This window comes from Excalfactoria chinensis, chromosome 1 (assembly GCF_039878825.1).
Source record: "Excalfactoria chinensis isolate bCotChi1 chromosome 1, bCotChi1.hap2, whole genome shotgun sequence".
Taxonomy (NCBI): Eukaryota; Metazoa; Chordata; class Aves; order Galliformes; family Phasianidae; genus Excalfactoria; species Excalfactoria chinensis.
Window position 1 is genome coordinate 50,012,618 of NC_092825.1, and position 24,199 is coordinate 50,036,816.

A 24,199-nucleotide genomic window follows, 5' to 3' on the forward strand; every position below is an offset into this window, starting at 1 on the left:
GCCGAGGCACTGAAAAGCAAGGAAAGGAAGAATGAAAAGAAGACAGGAAAAAAAAAAAGGTAAAAAAAAGTCATTGTATTCTAGCCAAGGAAATGAGTAAGTCACATTAAGACTTATGGGCTCTTCTTTTTAAGTTTTGTGAGAAGTTAACATTCTTAATGTTTCATTTGAAAAACAAACTATTTAAGAGAGCCATATCCATTCTCAGAAAAGATGCATAAGGTGTTTAGAGCTTCTCTTCCTCTTTGTTCCTGCATTGTGGTGCTGCATACTTTTTTCTTTCACAGTCTTTTACTGTTTCCCATCCCCGTTATCCCTGTTAGAAGTACCAGAATTAAATTCACTCAACCAACGCATAAACAGCTCTCTGCAGCAATGCAACGTGATGCCATCATTGACAATACAATTACTAATTTTCTGAGACACAAACCCATGCCTTCATTTATGTGTGCATAGCAAATGCAGCAATGCGGTAAGTGGTTCTGGGCTTCTGTTGCAGTTAATTAAAGAGACTGGAAAGTGTGTCATGAGCAAGGCAGGGGAGTGTAGAAAGAAATGGAACCACTCTGTAGTTTATGAAGTTGAATCTACCCTGGAAAATAGTTTCTACCACTGAGTTCATTACTTCATCTTCTTAAAACAAAGCTCTTACAAATGAATGCTAACTGTATTTTATTTTTTTTTTTCCTATTTTCTGTGGTTGCAGCTTGAAGACTTAGGATGTGATTTGCAGACATGCTAAGCATATACAATAGCATATACAGGTGATGAGGCCTTTTCTGTGAACAAATTAATTGGGAAAAAAAAAAAAAAAAAAGGTTTATTTGTTTTCTGGTTCTTGGCTGTGCACCCAGAACAGTTACTTTCTTTTGGTGTTAAGGACTCCAAACTTCTCTGCCTTGCCTGTAAAGAGGAACTGTTAGTATCACATTTTCCCCCAGTAAGTTAGAAAAAGGAGTGTCTGATCATCTGTGCTGCATGTGTTACAGTGAAGAGCATCATAGGCCAGTGAGGAAATAACTCCCTCTTTTCATGTGAGGTGTGAGTTGTTGTAGATTTAATGATGAGCTGAACAGCTGTGAGCACCATTAATTCTTTCCACTCAGTGATGCTGAGGATCCTTGGAAGAAAGTGGTGATCACAAAGTTAGTGATCCTGTTATCATCAACAAGGGAAAGGCTGGACAAGAGGTCATCGTTCTCTCATTTCCAGAGTTCTGAGTGTTTGACATTGCAGACCTGATGTTCTGTGGGTATAGTGTTTGTGCATGATGTATATAATTTCCACATACACTGATAGCAGATGCCTGTTTTGTTTGGGAGAAACGGTCCTCACTGGAACATTTCTCAATGACACAACACAAATTCTACTACAGAAACTTCCTCATGTAAGCTCTGAATTGCCTTGTGTCACTGTAGAATGAAGAAATTCTAGGTACATAGATCTGAAATAAATTGCCTAGACTATATTCCAAAGGTTATTTGGGCAAGGTTTTCTATTTCCAGCTGCAGTGATTTGCAAAAAGATGTAGGAGAAAAAACTGTCTTGCCAAATAGGAGAGTAGGTTTCTTGGGATACCTTAGCACCTAATTGTGTGGGTATGTAACCTAAAGTACTAAACTTCATTTATAGCCACCCATATAACTAGTATCTACCAGAGCATTCAGCTGGGCAATGTACATAGATTACTGGGGTGGCAGGTGATTAAAACAGACATAGAGCTCCAACAGAAAATGGATAGTTCATCTGTTTACACGGAGCTTCTGTGTCTTGTGTCTCAGATGACTGCAGTCTTCTTTATCCCCACCCTTTCCTCCTTAGGTCCATAAGGCTCTCTATACAGGGGTCTGGAGCACCTCTCCTATGAGGAAAGGTTGGGGGAACGGGGCTTGCTTAGCTTGGAAGAGAGGAGGCTCTGGGGGGACCTCATTGTGGCCCTCCAGTACCTGATGGGAGCATATAACAGAAGGGGGAATGGCTGTTTACATGGGTTGATAGTGATAGGACAAGGGGGGGTGGTTTTAAACTGAGACAGGAGAGGTTAGATATTAGGAGGAAGTTTTTCATCCAGAGGGTGGTGACATTAGAACAGGTTGTCCAAGGAGGTTGTGGATGCCCCATCTCTGGAGGCATTCAAGGCCAGGCTGGATGTGGCTCTGGGCAGCCTGGTCTGAGGGTTGGTGACCCTGCACAGAGCAGGGGGATTGAAACCAGGTGATCGTTGTGGTCCTTTTCAACTCAGGCCTTTCTATGATTCTATGATTCTAATCTTGTTTATTTGTAATTCTGATTTGTTTATTTTTTTTTCTGCTGGCTTTTGATTAAAATTGTTACGTTTCTATCTCTCAAAGGGTGCACTGATAATGCAGATTTTCTAATGTGAACAAATGTGAAAGGGAGGAGGTGAAAGGGAGGAGTGGTGTTTCCTTGCATGTGTAGTCAGACTGAAACATTATCTGTGAGCAGCATGACTCCCTCTTATCTCAGAAGCAGCCTAGAGCTCACTGTCGTCAGTTAATTCATTGTAAAGGCATTCCATGCTATTAGGCAGGGGACAAATAATAGCTAAAAGACATAGAAACCTACAGACCTTCCAAAGATGCAAAGAAGGCACTTAAGATAGCAAAAGAAATGTAAAAAAAAAATAAGGCAAAAATGAACCCACCCTACAATGTGCTACAGAAATATCCTTGTTTTGGTTAGTTCCTGGCTTTTAGCATTTGAGCTCAAGGCACAGCCATCAGAGAAATGTGGCATCCCTTCTTCTGCGTTTGTCTTCTCAGTCAGTGTGATTTTCCTGCACTCTGCAGCTTTCTCCCTTAATCCAGCCCTGCAGTTAACCTCTGGCTAAACTGTGCCCTTCCCCCAGCAAACTTTCTGTACCTCTGGGCCCTTTTCAGGACTCTCATCTCCCTGCAGTCTCCAGAATACGAAGCTAGGGTCTCAGTGCCTATGCTCATCCTTTAGGCTTTGTCTGTAAGAAAATTGCTCTGCTTCAGACCCTCTCCTTTCAAATAAACTGTGCTGGGTTGCTTTCTATAGGCTTTATTTCTTCTGGTATCTTAAGGTGCTGTACTTATTGGAGGACAGTAAGGTTTAATGACATCTCTTGCCTTAAATGCAGGCCACTTCACATGCGTAGAAGCATTCAATAATCCACACAGAGTTCATAACTTGTCAAGCTTTTTGAACTGTTTTGCCTACTGTGATGATACGTCATTGACCGCTGTCAACAGTGAAATAATATTCATGTTCACGTTTTGTGGACGGTGGAATTTTGTAGGTTATTTTTATTTCTTTGCTACGGCTTTATCAGCACAGAAAGTCTGAGGTAAAAGACTTGACACAGATAGAAAAAAATACGCTGTCTGTGACTGCCAAGGCCCAAAAATAGAGCAATAACCCCAAATGAAGAATAAAAAATTATAGCTTTATTATTATTTACTGCAGCACTGAAAAGTGCGCTACATCCTTCAGAGCACAGCAATGTTCCTTGCAGTGTTCCCTGGGTGATCACTCATCCCAAAGTCACACAGACCTCGTTATGTGTTATGTTACTTTATTTTGATTTAGATTAGGTAAAAAGTGCCTAGGCATCAGCTCAGAGCGCTCTGCCAGTTACTTAAAATATAAAACTCAAGTGCAGTGCTATCAGTTTAACTTTTCTACCTTGCTGCTTACTGTCAATCAAGTCCTTGCGGCGTATTAGATGTGTTCACTTCTTCAAAAATGAGATGAAGCACACAGCCCTTCCATTGCCTTGAAAAACGATGGGATGGAACAGGGTAGCAGGTGATGGCATTAATCTGCTAGGCAGTAGCTCCCAAGTCAAAATACCTTCATGTGTCCAGTCTAGTAAGAAGACTTAAATGGAATAATACACTGACAACCTCAAGTGTACAAAAATTATGAGCTAGACCTTCCCCAAATCTATATAACAGCTATGACAAAAATTACTTCATTTCTGAGTTTTAAGAATGAACTCAGTTCACTTTTGTTTTTATGCTTCCGTTTCAAACAAGTCTTTCTATTGTCACGGTGTCATTTTGCAGCAGGGAGTTAAGATATGTTGTGCTGGATCTCTGCTTGATACAGAGCTGACATTGCCAGTGAAGACTGTGGCTAGATTTGCGTTGTTGTTACCAATGTATGAAGGCTGCTCCAAAAGTAATTCCTCTTCCTTATGATGTAGATTTGTGACATCAGAGGTGGATGTGGGTGGTATGGAGGTAGAGATTGAACCTTCCCACCTATACCACGTTACATGTTGTTGCAGTATGACAGATGGCAGCAGAGGGGCAGTCTGATAAAATGGCATCTGACACAAAAGTGCAAAGGTGTGTAATTGTATTGCTCCATGTAGAAAAATGGCAGCTATTGATATTTCTCAGTGTTTACTGAGCACCTATGGAGGCCAAACAGTGGATGTAAGCACTGTGAGGCAGTGGGTGGTGCATTTCAGCAGCAGTAATAGTGACAGTGGGTCACCTTCACTGGTGTAGATTGTTACGAATACAGCATGCAGACTCTTGTTCATTGCTGGTAAAGATGCATAGCTAACAGTGGTGACTGTGTTGAAAAAATGGTGATTCAAAGCACAGCATTTGTTATTGCTCTCATTGTATCTGTTGTAGTTTCCATAGAAATAAATAGGAGGCATTACTTTCAGAGCACCCTACCTGAGTGCACTTGAGCACCCCATGCTAGTGTCCCTGCATCCACAATTGCAATTCTATGTCTTCCAGGCTGGATGGGGAGAGCTGACTTGGTATTTTATTGCACTTCTGACTGCAGCACGGCCTTTGTGTTGTTACTTCTCTACCATGACACCTGTGATTTTTCAGCCATTTCTAATCTGTTATTTATTACTACCTACATGCTTGACAATTTAAGCTCTGAAATATCAATGGCCAAACTTCAGAATTTGTCTTGAGATGTTTTTGAAGCTGATACTTATTAATCAGCTTTGCTAATGGTAAAAATGATAAATAGGAGGCTGTTTGTGAGAGTAGGTCTACAAGCAAGTACGGGGATGTTATAAAACATTCAAATGTTTTATTTAAGACAAAATGGCAATTTTATATGGATAAAAGGATGTGTTTACACCTGCATAACAACAATAGAATTTGAAATGAGGTTTTCTATGGCTGTTTCTTTCTTTTTTTCTTTTTCTTTTTTTTTTTTCTTTTCAATAAACTCAGGACTATTCACCATTCATGTATGTATGAAACAATGGAATGGAACAAGCAATGAGCAGGTCTTTATAGCTTTGAGTCAGAGAATGAGAAATGTTCTTGTAAAGGAGAACTGCTAAACAGTAACTGCATGATTTTTTGTTTTCTAAGCCTCTCAAGCTGGTGTTTGTTTGATAAAGCAAAAAGAACTCTTTGCAGCGGAGATACTATTAAATAGCAAACTTAATGCAAGCAGGTGGAAAGTTATTGCTGTGAAGTACTTTGGGATAACGTATTTACATAACTACACTGTAAGGGGATATATGGCTAATTATGACAATGTGGATAACTCACTGTCTTGCTTTATTTCAATTTGATTTTAATTGATCGTTTTTCATCTGTAGTTTGAGGGATTTTTACCACCTTCTAAGCATTTCAACTGAATATATACAGCTTTGCATGAAAATACGTCTCCTTGCTCTCTTAAAATTTGGTAGCAATAGTGTACTGTAGTGTGATGGTAAAATGCCTTGCAGTGTTTGTCTTTTGCTGAGGACCTCGGTTTCAGGTTAATTTGACTGTTTTATGCTTTGCATCTAGCTCATTAGTAATGCTGTTTTGAACAAAGAAGATACCTTTTGAAAGTTAGGAAATGAAGTCTTTCATGTTTCTGGAATGCAAGTTCTTGGTGAAAGGTTCCAAATTAGACAGGTTTGCTTTTTTTTTTTTTTCAAATTCCCTTGTCTTCTTCAGCCAAACTACTTTCCAGAAACTGACCCACGTGCGTAATGAGTGTTTTTATTGTTCTGAACCTCTCCTTTCTCGGCAAGCTGTGTTGCTGAACAAAACCCATCTGCTCCTCACATGTGAATCAGCTGGGGCCACTGCTTGGCATCAAGCGGGATCCAAACTGCTGCAGCTCAACTGTGGAGGAAATGGGGAATAGGAAAATTATTTTATCTTGCATACTCTTCTAAAATGCGTTTAACTATATATTAATTGTCTTGGAATTGAATCCTTCTATTCTTGATTGTCTTCCCAGACTAGATGCTGGCAGGCAGCCCTGTTGAGAACAAAAGAAACACATGTTTATTTTTTAGGGTGGATTTTAAACAAGTAGGACCTGTAACTCATAGAGCTTCAGCATCTGTCCAGGTTTACCATGTGCTTAACATTTTATTTTTTTTTTTGAGTTCCAAGCCCATTTAAAATGTATTTGAAAGAAATCCCTGCCTAGTAATGGTCATGTTAAAGAAAGATGCAGCTTTCCATTTGTCTTGACAGGAGTGTTTTGTTTCCTTCTCTTGCAGATGGGAAGCCAGTGTCGCTGTCTCCACTTGAATCCCAGCCCCACAGCCCTCGTTACACAGCCTCCAGCCAGCGGGACCGTGAGAGCCTGGAGGTCCGCATGCGGGAGGTGGAAGAGGAGAACCGCGTGCTCCGCAAGCAGCTCAGCCTGGCACAGGGCCGCGGCCCCTCACACCACCGTGGCAACCACTCCAAAACCTACTCCATGGAAGAGGGGACGGGTGACAGTGAGAGCCTGCGGGCTGGCATTGTGGCTGGGAACAGCTCTGAGTGCGGGCAGCAGCCAGCGGTGGAAAAATGTGAGGTACGTAAGCAAAAGGATCAGAGAACCACCTGGACTGGAAGGGCCGCAAAGCCCATCCAGCTCCAGACCCTCTGTCATGGGCAAGGTTGCCTCCCATTAGATGAGACTGCCCAAGGCTGCATCCAACATTGTCTTGAACACCAGGTCCTTTAAGTCCAGATCGGTGTCTCCTATCCTCCTCAAACTTCTTAGTCAAAAGTCAGACTGATAAGGACCAGTAGACATTTCCTGGCAGATAATTTGTAATATATATTTTTTAAAACTTTCAAACATTTGATCATTTGAGTGTCTTTTGAGTTGTGGCACTGGATCCGGTGTAAAAATCCTGTCCTTTTTTGAAGCTGACTTCAGTACGGCGTTGCTGTTAAAGAACTAGGGTATTTCTAAATGAAATGAAAGTGGCACAGTGTTGTTGTTTTAAGTATTATTCCTGTGTTTGGTCACCTCTTCTGGAATGGCTCAGAATTACTGTTAGTTAAATTGTGGTTTATGGAACCAATTTATGCCTTTGAGTTGCTTTTCAGCAGCATATCCAGATGCTGCAGTGGAAGCACCTGCTGTGTGTTAGCTGTGCAGAAGAGCTGCGATTAGTGGCAGAAGACTGGGGATCTGTTTTTAAGGTTTTTGGGGGTTGTTTTGGTTTAGTTTTCTGTATTTTATGCCAGTAATTTTGTGGATATTGCCTGGCTGCTTGGTTGTCAGATATCTGAACGATAGCCATTCCAAACCAGGAAGTCTTCCTTAAAGGCCTTGTGCCAATCCCAGTTGGTGAAGATATCAAAAATAATTTTCACAATTTATTTTTATGAAGAAGGTAATAAAATACCACCTATTATCTTGCTTTCGGCCACTGGGAAGAGAAAAATTGAAACAAAATAAGTGCGAGGGAAAAAGAAGTCCTAATTATCTCTTCAGATAAAGTCTATTCAATGGGCAAATATTGTTTAAAAGGGAATCACTGCTTCCCAGTTCTGAACATCTTTGTCTGGCCCTGCTTGAAAAAAAAAAGGAAAAAAAGAGCTAACGTTGTTTTAAAGAGAGGGAAAAGGAGGAGTCTTTTTCATTTTCCCTCCTCCTGATAATGAGGGTCTGATTTTCCTCCCTACCAGCATTCTGGTATTTGTTTTAATTAAGGGAAGGTTCAGACCATCAATAAACAAACCTCACTTCCCCCTTATTATCATGCCAGCAGTGATGAGCTGAGTCTCAGCTCTGGGTTGTTCAATGTACCAACCAATTTGGGACACAAAAATAGCAGCTTAACGGAGGAATAGTTTAAGTGGTCTTTCAGATTATAATGTGTTTTGCCAATAAATTTTCTTGCTCAGTGGGGTTTAGCATTGTGCTGGAGGCAATGGTTATATAAAATACAAAACCTCACTTTATTTGCCATCCCCCTATCTCGCTGCACACTATTTTGATAACAAAATAGCTTTTTCTTGCTTTTCTTAAGGAATTTGCTCAGTAATTCAGTAATAGCAATGGAAGTTAAAATTAAACTTTGTTATTATCAGATTTGCCAGGGGTCTCATCGTTTATCCTATTACTGTAGATTCTGGTTCCATTTTTGTGTGAAAGTGGTATCTTGACTCCATTCACCCTCTTTTTTACTGTTTCAGAGGCATAAACTAAAGATTTTTATGCCTCTGACTCTGGAATATATTACAGCAAGAGTCAGTGACGTGGGTGGAAAGAGACAAGGATCCATAGAAGACTCTGGGGAAGACAAGGGGAGCTAGGGGTAGATTGTTTATTTCATAGAGGCAGTTCCTTGAGATTTATTGAAGCTAACATTTCAGAATCTAATTTAGAATGGTCTTTAGTGATGATAAAACATCAGAAATTGCAGTTGCAATGAGTGAACATTAAATCTCCAATTAAGCGCGATCTGTGCGATAATAATTGTGATCTATATTGAACAGTTGGGGATTTGTTGTATTCCAGCCACCACTTCCTACTCTCTTGCTTTGCAGAAGATGTTATACAACTCTGGTATTATAGAATAAATTAGCATTATGTTGCAAGACAAGGTCAAGGGTCCAACTAAAGACCTTCCCGGAGTGGGCAGATCCCTTTCCCTAGACAATTTTAACATGAGCATCGTCTTTGTACATAGATACAAATAGCAGCCTTGAGAAGATTTTAACAGTGATGGAAGCCAACAAAATGGTATGGTTTTCTTCAGATGGCATTCCAGCATCTGTCCAGCTTTTGCCTCCATAAGCTGTGCATTTAGCTTGAATTAAGTGTGCATTTATAAATATCTTTAAAAGAGAGATTCTACCGGAAGATATTTAATGAGCAATATAGCATCCAGTCGGCTAGCAGAATACTAAGAAACATTTGCAGCATTTTTACAGGCGTATTTGTATTGTTATTATTCTCAACTCTGTTGCTCTGTAGTGTTGAACGTGCAGGGCTCCAGGGCTCCAGAAAAGGCCCCACCACTTTAAGCGCTGTAAAAACACAGGAAAGACAGATGTTAACCTGCCATGGGGAGGCGTTTGTATCATATTTACATACTTGTAACATGCTTTTAATACCTCCTAATCACGGTCATAAATTATTTATGGAGGGTTAAACAACTGTAATGGAATGCCTGGCTAGTACTACTGTGAAATTACTGAAGTATGAAATGCTTTACCAAAGACTCTAAACTAATTAGAGTTTATTAACAGTAGTATTTCACCATTCCAAAACATTGCCTGAGGAAGAAAAAGGATAACATCTGCTTATCTAGGCACCTCATGCTCCTCAGCATGGGATCTAAGGCCTGGTTCTTGTGTGATTTTAACAATTTTCTTCCTACTAATATTACTCCATAGTGGCTTTATGAGAAATACCGCTTTCCTAAAAATGTTTTTTTCATGTCTGTAGCAGCTAAGCCATGTCAGTGTGCACCTTGATGTTATTTAATGTCACAGTGCACCTTGGTGTTATTTAAATTCCCTTTCTTAAAGAAGCTTAACTTCCTTAAATGCCTTTAAGCATGTGGGCTGGAGCACTACCTAACCTGTTTTAAATCGAAAGCATCTATCTTTGTGTCCCTGATCCCCATTGTATAGGAAGAACAGTGTGATTAACTTCTGCAGTGTTTTAATTATGTATTCATATCCGTGTGCGTGAGTGAATGTGGGGATGGATGCTTTCAAGGAGCTCGGTTTCATCTTGCAGTGGTTTCTGAATATCCAGACTTGAGCTGTATGATCAACACTGATTCCAAACCGTGAGGAGCAAGTGTGGAGCTTTGCACATCAAATGCACAGAGCTACACATTGAATGCAGAGCTTCGATGTGAGATGTCTGGAGGGACATGTTGCACCAAGCTGGATGCTGCATTGTGGGGAAGCTGGGCCATCCATGGCTTATGTGGCTTCACTCCTAAGTGGTCATTGCAGCCTCAGAGGCTGTGTGTGTCACAGTCACCCATTCTGTTGGGATGGGGTACAGACTTCTAGCCAGCAGCAGAAGGAAAATGAGGAGTTTCAGAGATCTGGGAGGCTGCTGATCAGTTTCACAATCTGGAGCAGATGTATACAGTAGTGTACTCAGGAGGATGCAAGGTCTTTGAAGTGTTTCCTTCTTCCAGCTGTTGTTGCCCTATCATCTTGCCAAGGTATGGCTACAGCCAGCTGGTCTCAATCCAGACATGTGTGTGGGATAAGCATGGAGAAAACTTGCTATCAGGGCTTTTTCATTAGAAAGCAGTTCAGGTTGTTGACCTCACGTTGACTTACAAATTTTCCAACTGATTCTGTTTAACAGTTAAGCGACAAGGGAAAGGAAAGTGAATCAAGAGAAGAGGAGAAACAGTCTTGTAGCATGCTGCAGGCAAAAACTGTGCGAGAAGAAAAGGACTGGATTTCTATTATCTTTTAGAAATAATTTTCTTCTCTATACCTGATGGCAGGCAGATAAGTAGTATCAAACACTGCAGAGAGACTGAGCAAGAGATATATGGATTCCTGTGTCTCTGAATTTTAGAAAGATATTCAGCAGAGCAGCCAGAGCTGTCTCCTCACTGCACCTTGGCTAAAGAAGCATGCAGAACAGCAGCACCTACTCAAAGAAACCAAGGAATGCCTAATTTTAGCTTTGAAACAGACTGATTTAGTAAAAGGAAATGGATGTGGGCAAATCCCTGACAGAATTAACAGGCTGTGATGGGAGTTGTAGGGTGAAAGGGGAGGTTGTGAGGAGAGTTTATTTGTCCAGTAGGTATAAAATGAAGTTGACAGTGACATGACAGTGCTGTTCCATTGAAACTCATCAAGTGTTGGCATCTGGTCCAGTGTCTTCGGGTGTTTAGTGTTTAAATCAGACCTAAGACCATTTTCAATTAATGCTGTTTTTATTGGGATTGAAGGGAAGGATCTCAGGCCTTCCAAGAACCTGAGAATAGCTAGGTTGTAGCGAGGTAGGAGTCAGCCTCTTCTACCAGGTAACAGCAAAAGGGCAAGAAGGAATGGCCTCAAGTTGCACCAGAGGAGGTTCAGGCTGGGTATTAGGAACGGTTTATTCTCAGGAAGAGCAGTGCTGCAGTGGCACAGGCTGCCCAGGGAGGTGGTGCAGTCACCATGCATGGAGGTGTTCAAGAGCCTTGTGGATGTGGCACTGAGGGACGTGGTCAGTGGGCATGGTGGGGATGGGCTGATGTTGGGCTGGATGATCTTAGTGATTGTTTCCAACCTTAATGATTCAGTGGTTCTGTGACTGAGAGAGGAGGCAGGTTGAACAGTGTCAGAAATCTGCACCTCATGGGAACCTATACCCACAAACATCATACAAACAGCTATTAAAGAAAAGCTGCCTGTGTTCTTCCCTATTATCATCACAAGAGAGAAATGCAGTCACTTTCTGCAAAGTGCTGAGAATGCTCAACTCCCTTTGACATGAAAGTGAATTTGAATTGTGGAATATCTCACAGCACTGTTGTCAAAATACGCTGTGCTGTATTTTCTTTCTCATACCTCTCTGGATGGTTACCTTATTAATTCCAATCCTCTAAAATCTTCTCATCTTCCCAGCTAGTGACGCATGTTGGGGCAGGAAGCAGCAGCAGTGTTCATGTGGGACTGTACAACGGCACAGCCACTCGGCCATCACTTGATCCAAATTGCTCCCTGGACCAGCTGGTGTTAATGGATGGGACTAGGGACTCTTTAGACATGCCCAATGCACACCACCTCCTGTGTAAATCTGCCTCCGTTAAAGGCCAAGCTTTGGGGATGTATGACTATGTGAGAAGGCAGAATTCCTTATTTGTTCTCAATGTAGTGGGCTGTCTGTGGAAAATGAGAGCTGTGTGTGTGTGACAGGCCAGCTAACCAACCTTCAAATGGAAGCCAAATGAGGCTTCCCTGCAGTTTCACAGCTGTGCCCCTGATCGCAGCTTTGTGCTGCCAGCATGGTAAACTCTCCTTCATTTTTGTGACCACTAAGAAACAGAAAAATACAGAAGCTGGCTAATTTTCAAACCAGAGAAGAGTAACTTAACAGCATTTTTGAAATTATCACTTGCTGCCTTAATAATGAGGAGTAGTAGCACAATTTTCCCTTTCCTCTTCAGCAGATAAGCAAACTTCTGCCTCATATTAAAAGGAAGGGAGGAAAAAGGAAGAGAAGAAGGGAATATTTACCAAAGTGCTGGGGTACGGCCTCTCAATTTCATGTTAGCACTGCCTAGTGCAGCCTATGCTGCCAGTCATAGGCAGAGAAGTGACCTATGCCTTCCCAGCTCAAGTCCTGTATTATTGTAGAGTCTTAGAATCACAGAATGACTTGGGTTGGATGGGACCTCAAAACTCAATTATCCCACCCCCTTCCACAGGCAGGGATGCCATCCCCCAGCTCAGGCTGCCCAGGGCCCCATCCAACCTGGCCTTGAGCACCTCCAGGGATGGGGCACCCACACCTTCTCTGGGCAGCCTGTGCTGGTGCCTCACTGCTCTATAAGTAATCATTTTCTTCCTAATATCTAACCTAAGTCTCCCATCCTTCAGTTTAAAACCCCTCCTCCCTGTACCATCACTATCCATGTAAAAAGTTGATTTCCGTCCCGCTTATAATCTCCCTTTAAGTACTGGAAGGCTTATTATTATTGATGGGACACACCCTCCCCTGGGCAAAGTAATTGTCCCTGTGGTCCATCAGAGCTTGCTCACTTTCTCCTTAAAAGGCATCCTTATGATGGACATGATGCAGAATTTCTAAGAGCATATCTGCTTCTGTCAGACATATTTGTAAGCTTTGAGTTCAGAAGGCTAAACAGTGGCTGTTTGCATACTGAGAATTTTGTGTGCTGCCGAATGGATGTGTGTCTGTATACACGTGCACACACATATGCTCTTAGCTAATAAATGCAATTCTGTTCAGACATCTGATGTAATTTAGGGACAGTAATGACTTTGGAATGATGATGGTGTTATAACTCAATTAAGATGTTTTTAACAAACTGCCTCAAGTGGGCTGCAAACAGCTGCAGAACACCCACTCAAATCTTTCACAATTGCTGCACTAAATAAAAGCACTGTCATCTATGTGCTGTCCCTAATAAGTGGTAGAACACAGGAACAGGCTTTAATTTTTCTTCTTTTTGTTCCTCTTTTCCCACAGACCATCCATGTCGCCATTGTTTGTGCAGGGTATAATGCCAGTCGGGATGTTGTCACACTCGTCAAGTCCGTCTTATTTCACAGGTAAACGTACCCTTTTCTTCTTATATACCATATATATACAGATACACAAATCAGCTCTTGTCACGTTTACTCTTAATCGAAAACAAGTCAGATTTCCTTCCCTTGTTTCTTCTTCTTTGAAGGGGATGAAGCATGAAATATGCGACCACCAGAAATAGATTCACTCCTGTAAAGATTTGTACAGTGAATTGAAGGGTTCAGAAATCCAGTTGCTACCTCTCCTTGTTGCACTGTGGGAATAGGGACCATATTTATCTGTACTGTAAAGCATCTGCATACTCCCAACTGCTGTAAAATAATGATAATAGCAATAACAGCATTGTTTTCATTTAGCTTACATTTGGTTCCAGTTTATATGGCACAGGTGTAGGTAGTAATTTGAAAGCCATACAGATAAAGACACACTGGTGGTTGCTTGGCTATCCTTGCTTCCTATTTAGTTGTTTATTTTTCAGTATAATCCTGTTACTATAGACTGTATTATTTCAGATTATTTATTATGGCTTTGGAGGATCTACTGGTAGCCCCTCAGAAAGCTTTGCAACCTGGTTTTAACACATAAAGCATAATTGCATGCCAGGTTTTAGGGGTATAAATGTCCAATGAAGATAAAATAGCCAATTCCCTTAATAAACAGCAGCTTTAGAAAAACTGAAATGGTGCTAAACTGTGCATGCACATATGTGTGTATCCCTTGTTTGGTTTAGTCAGCATTTCAGAAAATGCTTTCCCAGGTAGCCAAGAAGGCCAATGGCATCTTGGATTGTATCAGAAATAATGTTTCCAGCATGAGCAAAAGAGATGTTAAGGCCCTGGAGTATGTCCAGAGAAGGGCAATGGAGCTGTGAAGGGTCTGGAGCACGAGTCTGATGGGGAGCAGCTGAGGGAAATGGGGTTGTTCAGTCAGAGGAATCTCAGAGGAAACCTTATTGCTCTCTACAACAACCTGAAAGGAGGTTGTAGTGAGGTGAGAGTCAGCCTCTTCTCCCAGTATAATACTGATGGGGCAAGAGGGAATGGCCTCAAGTTGCACCAGGGGAGGTTCAGGATGGATGTTAGAAAAAAAATCTGCTCTGAAAAAAGTGGTGCTGCAGTGGCACAGGCTGCCCAAGGAGGTGGTGGAGTCACCATCCATGGAGCTGTTCAAGAAGCATTTAGATGTATTGAGGGACATGGTTTAGTGGGAAATATTGGTGGTAGGTAGGCAGTTGGACTAGATGATCTTGGAGGTCTTTTCCAACCTTGGTGATTTCTGCAGTTTTGTGGTTCTGTGAAATGGGGAGTTGAGAGACTCATCAAACTCTTTAATTCAGAAAGAACAAATAGACCAGTAAAATGTCCATAGTGTTTAATGAGTTTACTAAGGAGACAATTTCAAGCACTACTTCAAACAGAATGATATTTTATAGCAGGGAGGATGAATCTTATTCACGTCATACTGATATCTTCTTAAACCTCGAGTGGGTCATTCCAGTCCCCCACTTTGCTCTGAACCCTGCTGGAACACTGAGAATTAATGCCCTTGCAATGTGTTTAATGCACCATTTTAATTTACTTCTTTTTTTTGTCAGCTTTCAAAGAGAAAGTAAGTGCCTACCTGCCTTCTTCTATGGGGAAAAACTCATTAAATGACATTTTTAAGAGTGGCTGGAGTGCAGGTGGAGAGGGGAAATTCTCTAATGTAGATATCAGGAAGTTTTTCTTTGCTGTGAGAGTGGTCAAACATCAATGCTCCGTGCCTGTCATTGTTTCAGAGGCATTTTGTTAATTCCATAATAATATGCTTTAACTTTTGGTTTACCATGAAATGGTCAGGCATTTGGTCTCGATGATCTTTGAAAGTCCCTTACAAGTAAACTGTTCTGTTCTACTCTCCAAAACATGAGACTTTCACTATTAAACACAGAATCACACAGAATTATCAAGGTTGGAAAAGACCTAAAAGATCATCCAGTCCAAACATCACCACTACCTCTCAGCTAAATCATATCCCTCTACACAACATCCAAATGTTTCTTGAATACCCCCATGGTCGGTGACTCCACCACCTCCATGGGCAGTGCATTCCGATGCACTAAAATTACAATACAATACAATTAAAATACACATTAAAATGCAGCCTTCGCAGATCTTCCCCAAAATAGTACGTTCCTGTTAGATGAATATTAGAAAGGGCCAGGAGGAATAAAAACAGTACTAAAATAAACATACTAATACCAAAACAGCAGTAAAAACCTGTATCGTGCTCTAGGCTGAATATTTCTGAATGCTAAAATCCTGTTAAATTTTAAAACTCAATCTATATCCAATTAGAATCCTGAATTATTCAGTGTAAACTGGCTTTGTGTTGCAAGAATGTTGGGCGTTTTGTCTACTCTGATAGTTTTTTTTTAAGGGGTTTCTTGCAAATACTCTTTTTGTTTGTTTGTTTGTTTACAGTGATGTGGTTTTTCCCAGCTTTTAGGAATTTTTCTCTCCTGTTACTTTCCACCATTTCAAAAAGGCTCAATTTCTGTATGTTTCCAAATAACACTGTAAGTAAGAGGAACATCATAGCTTAAAGGTTTAAACAGTTTCCTTTTGTGTTGTTTAAAGGAAACGTCCCTGAAAAATTAACAAACCTCTGATCTATTATAAGGGATATGGGAAATATGTTTAAAATAACAAAAGCAAAACAAAGAGAAGTAACATTTGTGTTTCTGAGTCTGGTGGAGTCTTCCCTTTGTCAAGAACACAGCTGCTGTTTGGATGGCAGTACTGCTCATCTCAGAGGGTCTATCTAGCTCAGCAGAAGTGATCAAGATGAAGTCCAGTATAGCTAATGAAACTTCTTAACTGTTCTGTCAGAATAACCTGTCTGGCTTGTTTGCTTACAACGTACTTAAAGACAAACTGTATGCACTTCCCTGCCCAGAACAAGCTTTTTTCACAAGGCATTAAGTTGTCCACTAGATAGAAAAGGTATTCAGAGAACTGACAGAGCTTCTTGAAGACATTTCTTCCTTATCCATAGAATCATAGAATGTTTTGGGTCAAGATCATCTAGTTCAAACCCCCTGCTATAGGCAGGGACACCTCCCTCTACAGCAGGTTGCTCAAAACCCCATCCAGCCTGGCCTTGAATGTTTCCAGGGAGGGGCCTCACTGGGAAGCCTGTTCCAGTGTCTCACCACCCTCACAGTAAAGAATTTCTTCGTAATATCTAGTCTGAATCTATTTTCTTCCAGTTTAAAGCCATTTCCCCCTGTACTGTAGCTACACACCCTTATAAAAAGTCCTTCCCCAGCTTTCCTATAGCCCCTCTTCAGGTACTAGAAAGCTACTATAAGATCCCTCCAGAGCCTTCTTTTCTCCAGGCTGAGCAGCCCCAAATCTCTCATCTGTCCTCATAGGGGAGGTGCTCCAGCCTTCTGATAATCTCTGTGACCCACTCCAACAGCACCATGTCCTTCTTGCATTATGGGCCCCAGAACTTGATGCAGTACTTCAGGTGGGCACTCACAAAAGCAGAGTAGGGGCGAGGATTGCCTCCCTCAACCTGCTCACCACACTTCTCTTGATTCAGCCCAAGATACAGTTGGCCTTATGGGTAGCAAGCTCAAGTTGACAGCTAATGTTGAGTCTTTCATCAACCAACTACCCCAAATTCTTCTCCAGTGCCCCAAAATTCTTCTCTGCAGGGCTGCTCTCAAGCCCTTCTTTGCCCAGACTGTTTCTGTGCTTGGGATTGCTCTGATTCAGGTGCAGCACATTGCACTTATCCTTTTTGAATTTGATGAGGTCTGCTTCTCAAGCCTATTCAGGTCCCTGTGGATGGCATCCCTTCCCACTGACCTGTCAACTGCCCTGCTCAGCTTGGTGTCACCTACAAACTTGCTGAGAGTGCTCTTGATCCCACTGGCAAGAAGACTGATATTTGCTTCTTAAGCATCTATTGTGACTGTGGCTACATAGTGGAAAACCAAGCCTCAGAAACTCTCCTTTATTAAATGTCTTTCTTTGAAGAGGCCATGATGAAGGACTGAAGAATAAGCTGCAAACAAACAATAAAACTGAGTTGAAAAGTATTTAATTGTAAACCAAGATTCCTTGCGTTGGTTGCCATGTGGAAACAATGTTATCTTAGAATCTGGAGGCTTGAAAATTACTCTGATTTGAAAGAAGGCATATTGTAGTTGCTAGGATCTGTGCAGTTGTAGGGAAGAAGGATGGAGGTAGGTGAGGATACTGCATTAGGAGGAATGAATTAGGAGTTGGAGGTGGTTAGTTCAGATGGTAGATGCTTCATAGCATCAGTAGCAGGTTCATCAATTCACTTGAAGGTCATCAGTGAGAACAAGCATGGAAATGTCTCTTTTTCTAACCCTTAAATGTGCACAGAGGAGTTCATCCTATCTGGCATGTGTAATTGGAAGATGTTTGCATAGAAAGCACAGCTATTGTTATATGGTTCTGCTTGGGCAGCCGTACCACTACCCATTGTTCCTGCAGTGCAGCACCCTGAACACACTCCAGTGGTGGAACAGCTGGCCCCTCAAAGCCATGCTTCATATCCTTGCCTTTTCCTACTGCACTTTGTTTGGTGTTTGTTGTAAGAGCACTACTTTCAGTGAATGTTTGGAATTCGCAGAGATTCCTCACCTTCTCTTATTGCATTATTCTTCCATTTTACTAATTAAAGCATGTGTCAGCTGAGTGTCTCTATTCTGAAACAAGAAGAGGTGCCTAAGTAGGGAATCCCTACTTCTGAAGTGTAAAAATTTAGAGGAAAGGAGGCCGTGTCAGTTTAATCATCTTCCCCCGGCATACTAACATATTTGTTATAGCCCCAGCTTTGAGCTAGAGTGCTAGACAGAGAGATGCGAGACAGCAGGGATGCTGGGTCATTAAGAATGAAAACTACAGGAGTTTCTATAGATGGAGTGTGCCATCTCTGCTTTCTTGCATGAGAGTGCAACAAATCCTGCATATCGAACATTTTAGCTCTGCCCAGGTCTTTCTCTGCCAGCTCTGAAAAAGCAAGTTTCTGATGCCAGTCTAACCGTATATATCATGAGACATAGGCAGGCTACTCGTGCAAGCCACTTGAGAAGCTGTGTCTGTCTTTGGATTCCAGAGAGGGAGCGGAGGAGTGGAAAGAGCTGGTGTGGTAAATTCCTTATAAGAACACCGTCATTCAAAAACGCATTTCACTCCCAACAGAAGAGGAGCTTGATTCCAGTTCTGCCTTTAGAAAACGTATGTTCAAGCCACAAAATCCCAGCAGCTTTTAACACCCAGTTTGACATAACTGACAGTCTGTTCTCAGGGGGACACTCCGCAGAGCTGCGGTAGTGCAGAGTTTGCAGACTCTGATAAATATGCATTGGCACTGCTGCACAGAGGGAGGCATGGAGAATGAGCACTTAGTCTTCGTCTGCAACTTTCCTGCTTACCTCTCCTGGGCATCTAGATCCTAATTATGACAGATTTTATAAATCTGCTGCAGGAGTGAAGAATCTCTCTCAGCCAGTTTAGGTCTCTTATCAGTGTGACCTAAGTGCAAGTTAGGTTTAGTTTTTCTGAACCAAAGGCTAAAAACTAAAGATATTGGGCTAACTGGGCAAAATGAAATGCAGATGCTTTTGGAAACAGTGCACAGTGTCCAGAAAAGCATCTGCATTTCATTTTCAGATGTGCTGCAGTGGCCTGTGGCTAATTACTATCCTTGAAACCTCTGGTACAAGTTACATTATGTCTTTTCAGTGTTTTACTCCATTTCTGAAGATCGTAAGAATTAGAAAAGGACAGTGTTTACAGTTTCAGACTGCAAAGACCATTCTTGCTTCTGCTTAGGTAGTTCTTAACTTCATCAAGAGCTACAATCATTTTTAATGTGCTCTTCTCTTTTCCAAAGACGTGCTGAAACACCACGTTTCATTTGGGAACAACGGAAGGCCAAAATTATACAGCTATGACATGTTGCTGACATGTTAGGTCAACCTGAGAATCTGTGAGAAATTAGCTTCTCTTTTGTGCCAGCTAATGCTGCCTTGCCAGAGTACTCCCTTGTATGAAGTGGTTTGTATGACAGCAAAGATTGGGTTTGGTTGTTTTCTTTTAATTTTGTTTTTCTGGAAAGTCTTCCCTCAGAGATGATGTGAGCTCACAGTATAAACAAAAGCAGTTAAAAGCAGTTGTCTTTTCAAAAGACAACTTTACGAACTTCAGGGTTAGCGAATGTCTGAGTATTTTTGTGATTAGGACTTCAAACTATGTTATAGTTTGCTATAAGAAAGATCATCTGCTTTTCTTACAATAAGTAGAGTAAGACGAACAAAAAGAAAACCTAAATTAAATAAAAAGAATGACATACACCTTCCAAGAAAAAACTCAGAAGTTGACACTGGCAGGTAATTGAAGCTTACGTAAGCTCACAACTGTGTTCCATGGAGACCATTTTGTCTTAATGGAGTTTGTTTGATAATTTAAAACCTCTGTCATTGATTCCAACTTTTCTAACACGTCAGCCTGTTTTATTTGGAGATTCTTCTGACAAAAGATGTCATTTGTGAACTGGTTTCTCCAATGCATGTGAATGCATCAGTAATACGTGCTTCATTTTGTATTTTATTGCTGTCCTAACAATGGAGAAATAATGAAGAAAACAATCTTTAAAAGAAACCTGACCATATAATCTTTTATTAATTTCCAAAGTGGTTCCTGTAAGTCAACACAAAAGAAGACAATCCATCCATAAGGCAGCTCATGCATGTTAAGATCTTGCCAGTAGTTTGGGGAGCATTTTAGTCAATACTGCGTGTGAATGGGTATGAAAAATCTGTAATGATTTTCACACTGGAATTCTCCCCACATAAGAGATGAATTGTCACGTGGGCATTAGAAAAAAAAAAAAAATCCCAGTTGCCTTTTATAATTTCTGTTTGAAGTGCTTGTTACCATTTGTTACAGATATAAAAGGTATCACCTTGTTGTGCTTCCCTTAATAAAGTATAAGGTTTGGAAATAAACCCCCCGGGCTACTGACCTTTTTATATTCTTAGACAATAAAATTCCTCTGTTGCAGTGTGAGACTATACAACCAAGCAGCTGCTTTTTGAATTGCTAACAATTGAGCTATGGAATAATATAGAAGGCAAGAGTGAGTCTTGATTCACTACTCCCTTTTCCAATTGTAGGTTTTTATATTTAACTCTGTGACAGTGGCTATTCCAAAAGAATGGTCCACAAATGCTTGAGCAAGCAGATCGAAAGTGTGATGAATAAGAAGTTTTGCAATGTAAAAATAAGACATTGTGATTAAAAAAACAACAGAGAAATGAGTATCTCAGAATAAACTCCTAATTTTTAGCCTGGCTTTTAAAATTACAAACTTCTTTTTGCTGCACTAAACTTTATAGGACTATGGCAATTCTGAAAATGAAAGCATTCTTTTAAGCTCCTATATTTAGGCTTAAGAGCCTATATTTAAGCATCCGTGCTTGAAAATATTGGGCAGAATCTCTTTTCATTCACTTTTGGAGAATGCAATTTAGATAAAGAAATGTGTTCTCTTTATGTGTGGTTTACATTGTCAGATAGCATTCTGGTCTTAAGATAAGTAGAAATAATTTAATGTACAATGACTTACAGTTTCCTAAGTAGAATGGTTTAAACCTTGAGTTTCCATTTGATGAGAAATGCCCATATTTTGAAGTGGCCTTTTTCCTCATTACGACATCAACATCAGCATTTTCCATGTACCAGAAACTGTGAAAAACTGTACTTTGTAAAAACTGAGATATTCATAATCTTTGACACAAAAGAGACAAAGTGATTTCTGTATATGGGGGAAAATTCTGTGAGCATTTCAGTACTTACTTCAATAGTGAGGAAGCTGTAGGATAAGAGTTCAAGGGCTGGTCTGTAATCTGGAACACTGGAAACCTTGACTTCCAAACATACAAATTTGTGTGGAAATTGGAGTTCTTCAAAGCCTCTTATTTTTGCAGCAGAAGTTTGCCGAAATCATCGTATCTGGGCCTGGGGACCCCATTGCAGCCTTCCAGTATTTAAAAGGGGATTATGAAAAGAAAGAGAATGAACTTTTTACTCGGGTAGATGGTGGTAGGACAAGGAGGAATAGTTTTAAGCTCAAGGAGGGAAGATTTATTTTGGATGTCAGGTGAAGTTCTTTACAGAGAGAGTGGTGAGGTGCTGGCACAGGCTGCCCAGAGAGGCTGTGGATGCCCTGTCCCTGGGGGTGTTCAAGGCCAGGTTGGATGGGGCCCTGGGCAGGCTGGTCTAGTACCAGCTCTGGAGGTTGGTGGCCTCCCTGTGTCAGGGGGGCTGGAACTTGATGATCCTTGGTGTCCCTTCCAATCCAAGCCATTCTGTAATTCTTTGATTGTATATTACTGCATAGTTGTGTATTCTGTTACCATTTGCAGTATAGTGCTTTGCAGCAGTACAAAAAGTAACCAGCTTTTTTTATTCTCTTGAAGTGCCCAATGAAAGATTAGTTGTATTGGAGGAAACAGCATGGAGCTGTATCAGGGGAGGGTCAGGTTGGGTGTTAGGAACAGGTTCTTCACCAGGGGGAGGTGGGCATGGAACAGGCAGAGTTTGAGAGGCATTTGAACAATACTTTCAGAAATATGGTTTAGTTTTTGTGTAGTCCTATGGGAAGCCAGGAGCTGGAGTCAATGATCATTGTAGGTCCCTTCTACCTTGGGATATTCTGTGATGCTATATATATTAAAAATAAATACAGCACACAGCTGTGCTTTGAAGTTTGTTAGTAGAGGGGAAGTCAGATGAGGTTCAGCTCAGATTTTGAGTGAGAAAATAGGCTATCCCTCAGCTTCACTTCAGTTTTGTAAATCGTGTACACCAAAATGTGTCTATCCTTCCTCTGGCACCAATCCTATTGCAAAACATCTGGGTCTAATGAAACGTAGCCTGCAGTGAAGTCCTTGGCTGTCACCCCTAATTCTGACAGCTAGTGATTCAGTGATGTTGGCAAATAATTAATAGAAAAAAATAACATCCCTTTTTAGTATCACTTGAGAAGGATTTCTCATCTTGCAGGCTTTCTTCTGTATCTTTCGTGGTGGATGATGATTGATCTTTAAGCTTCTGCACTTGTTTCATAAACACTTTGAAGCAATCCTTATCTTTTGGGCTTTGCACATTGCAAACACTAGAACATCCAAAAACGTCATCTGTGTGTATGCTAATATCGTTGCCTTCAGAACATCTTCCAGGTTTCTCTCCATGTTCTGTTGCCTCTTAGCACTACAGTCAAGCCTACCCTTTCACATAACTAAAATCTCATCCAGAGTAAAATTTTGTGAGGCTGATGCACGTTTAGTTGTAGATGTCAGCGGGTCACTATTCTGTTCAAGGGATATATTTTTATAAGCGATAATCCTCTGCTTTACCTCTGACACGTACTTTCCTTCCAGCTGAATCTTTACCACGAGGCTAACAACTTGAAAGAGATTTCTGAGTCGGAGTACAACTACTCCTTTTTTCTTTTTCCCAGTAGGAGCTGAACTAAAGAAAATGTCACCCACTTGTTTCCATTTAAGTTTCATACACTGTGGGTCACTCAGATAAGTATAAACTGCTACTGAACATCTGAGCGTCTTTGTATCAGATTTTTCTTTTTCAAGTAGTATGTTTTATCTGCAAATTTATTTATTTATGTATTTATTTATCAATTCCATTTAACTAAGTGGTGATTTGAAAGAAGTTGTAGCTTTCTTTTTTTCAACTGATTTTACTCTTCTTATTCTACTTTGCAATGTATAGACAAATGACCCAGAAAAAAAAGAGAAGAAATTACTGCAGATCACCAGCTGGGAAATAGCCTGACCAGATACCAGACCCTGCTAAGCAGAAGAACCTGTATAGATTGTGTTGACAGTATACATCTATTTACCTTGAAATACTGCTTTGCCAGTTACACTGATTTTGGACCTTTGTTTCTCTTGGCCTTTTCTCTGATAATGAAATACATTTCCTGATTGGCAATGAGCCTGGTTACTGTGGAATCTGCATGAGCCAGGGTGTCTTCTTCCCTCCTGCTGGGCTGGTGAAGCAGTTATAATTGCTGTGATCCTTTTGGGTTGGTACTGCAAACCTCAGCAACCTACAGCTTTACCTTTCCTCTGCTCATTCCAGGGCACATGGGAGATGAAAAGAGCTTTGTCTTTCTGGAAGGCATATTATGGCTTAGTGTTTTGTTAAACTCAGATCAGCTGTGAGTTTATTCTGCCATCACGATTAACTCTTATGTAAGCCTTCTAACCAGCCCTTTTCCTGCCTTTTCTGTAACTATATAATTTGATCCACAGTCCCCTTGAAAACAATAGAGCAGCTTCACTGAGATTACTGGGTATTGGGTTGGATTTTATGTGCAGTATTTCTATCACTGCAAAATTGAGCTATGCTTTGCTTATTACAACAATCTCCTGTTTCTGCAGAGAGGTGTACTATGATACTATGAACCTTTATATGTATCTTTAGGTTTTATTGTGAACACTATTGAATAAGAAACAGTATTACTCATCAAAGCAGAGAAAAGTAGCATTAAAGAGAAAGGCACTTATTATTCATTAAGGGAGGAAATGGAGAAAGAAATAACCTTCACCTTTTGGAATAAGCCCAAAAGTATAATGGAAGTGCATTGGCCTGAATTAACATAGATTTCTTCACTTCTCCTTCACACA

At 40.8% G+C, this 24,199-nt stretch overlaps 1 protein-coding gene across 2 annotated transcripts in view; it reads left to right on the forward strand.

Moving 5' to 3' along the window:
* Positions 1-24,199, forward strand: part of LARGE1 (LARGE xylosyl- and glucuronyltransferase 1) — a 312,296-nt gene that overhangs the window by 129,886 nt on the left and 158,211 nt on the right. For both annotated transcript variants that reach the window (XM_072326861.1, XM_072326860.1), the window contains 2 exons: positions 6,485-6,786; positions 13,402-13,484. In XM_072326861.1, coding sequence (XP_072182962.1) covers positions 6,485-6,786; positions 13,402-13,484 — 385 coding nt within the window. The remainder of the gene's footprint in view (positions 1-6,484; positions 6,787-13,401; positions 13,485-24,199) is intronic.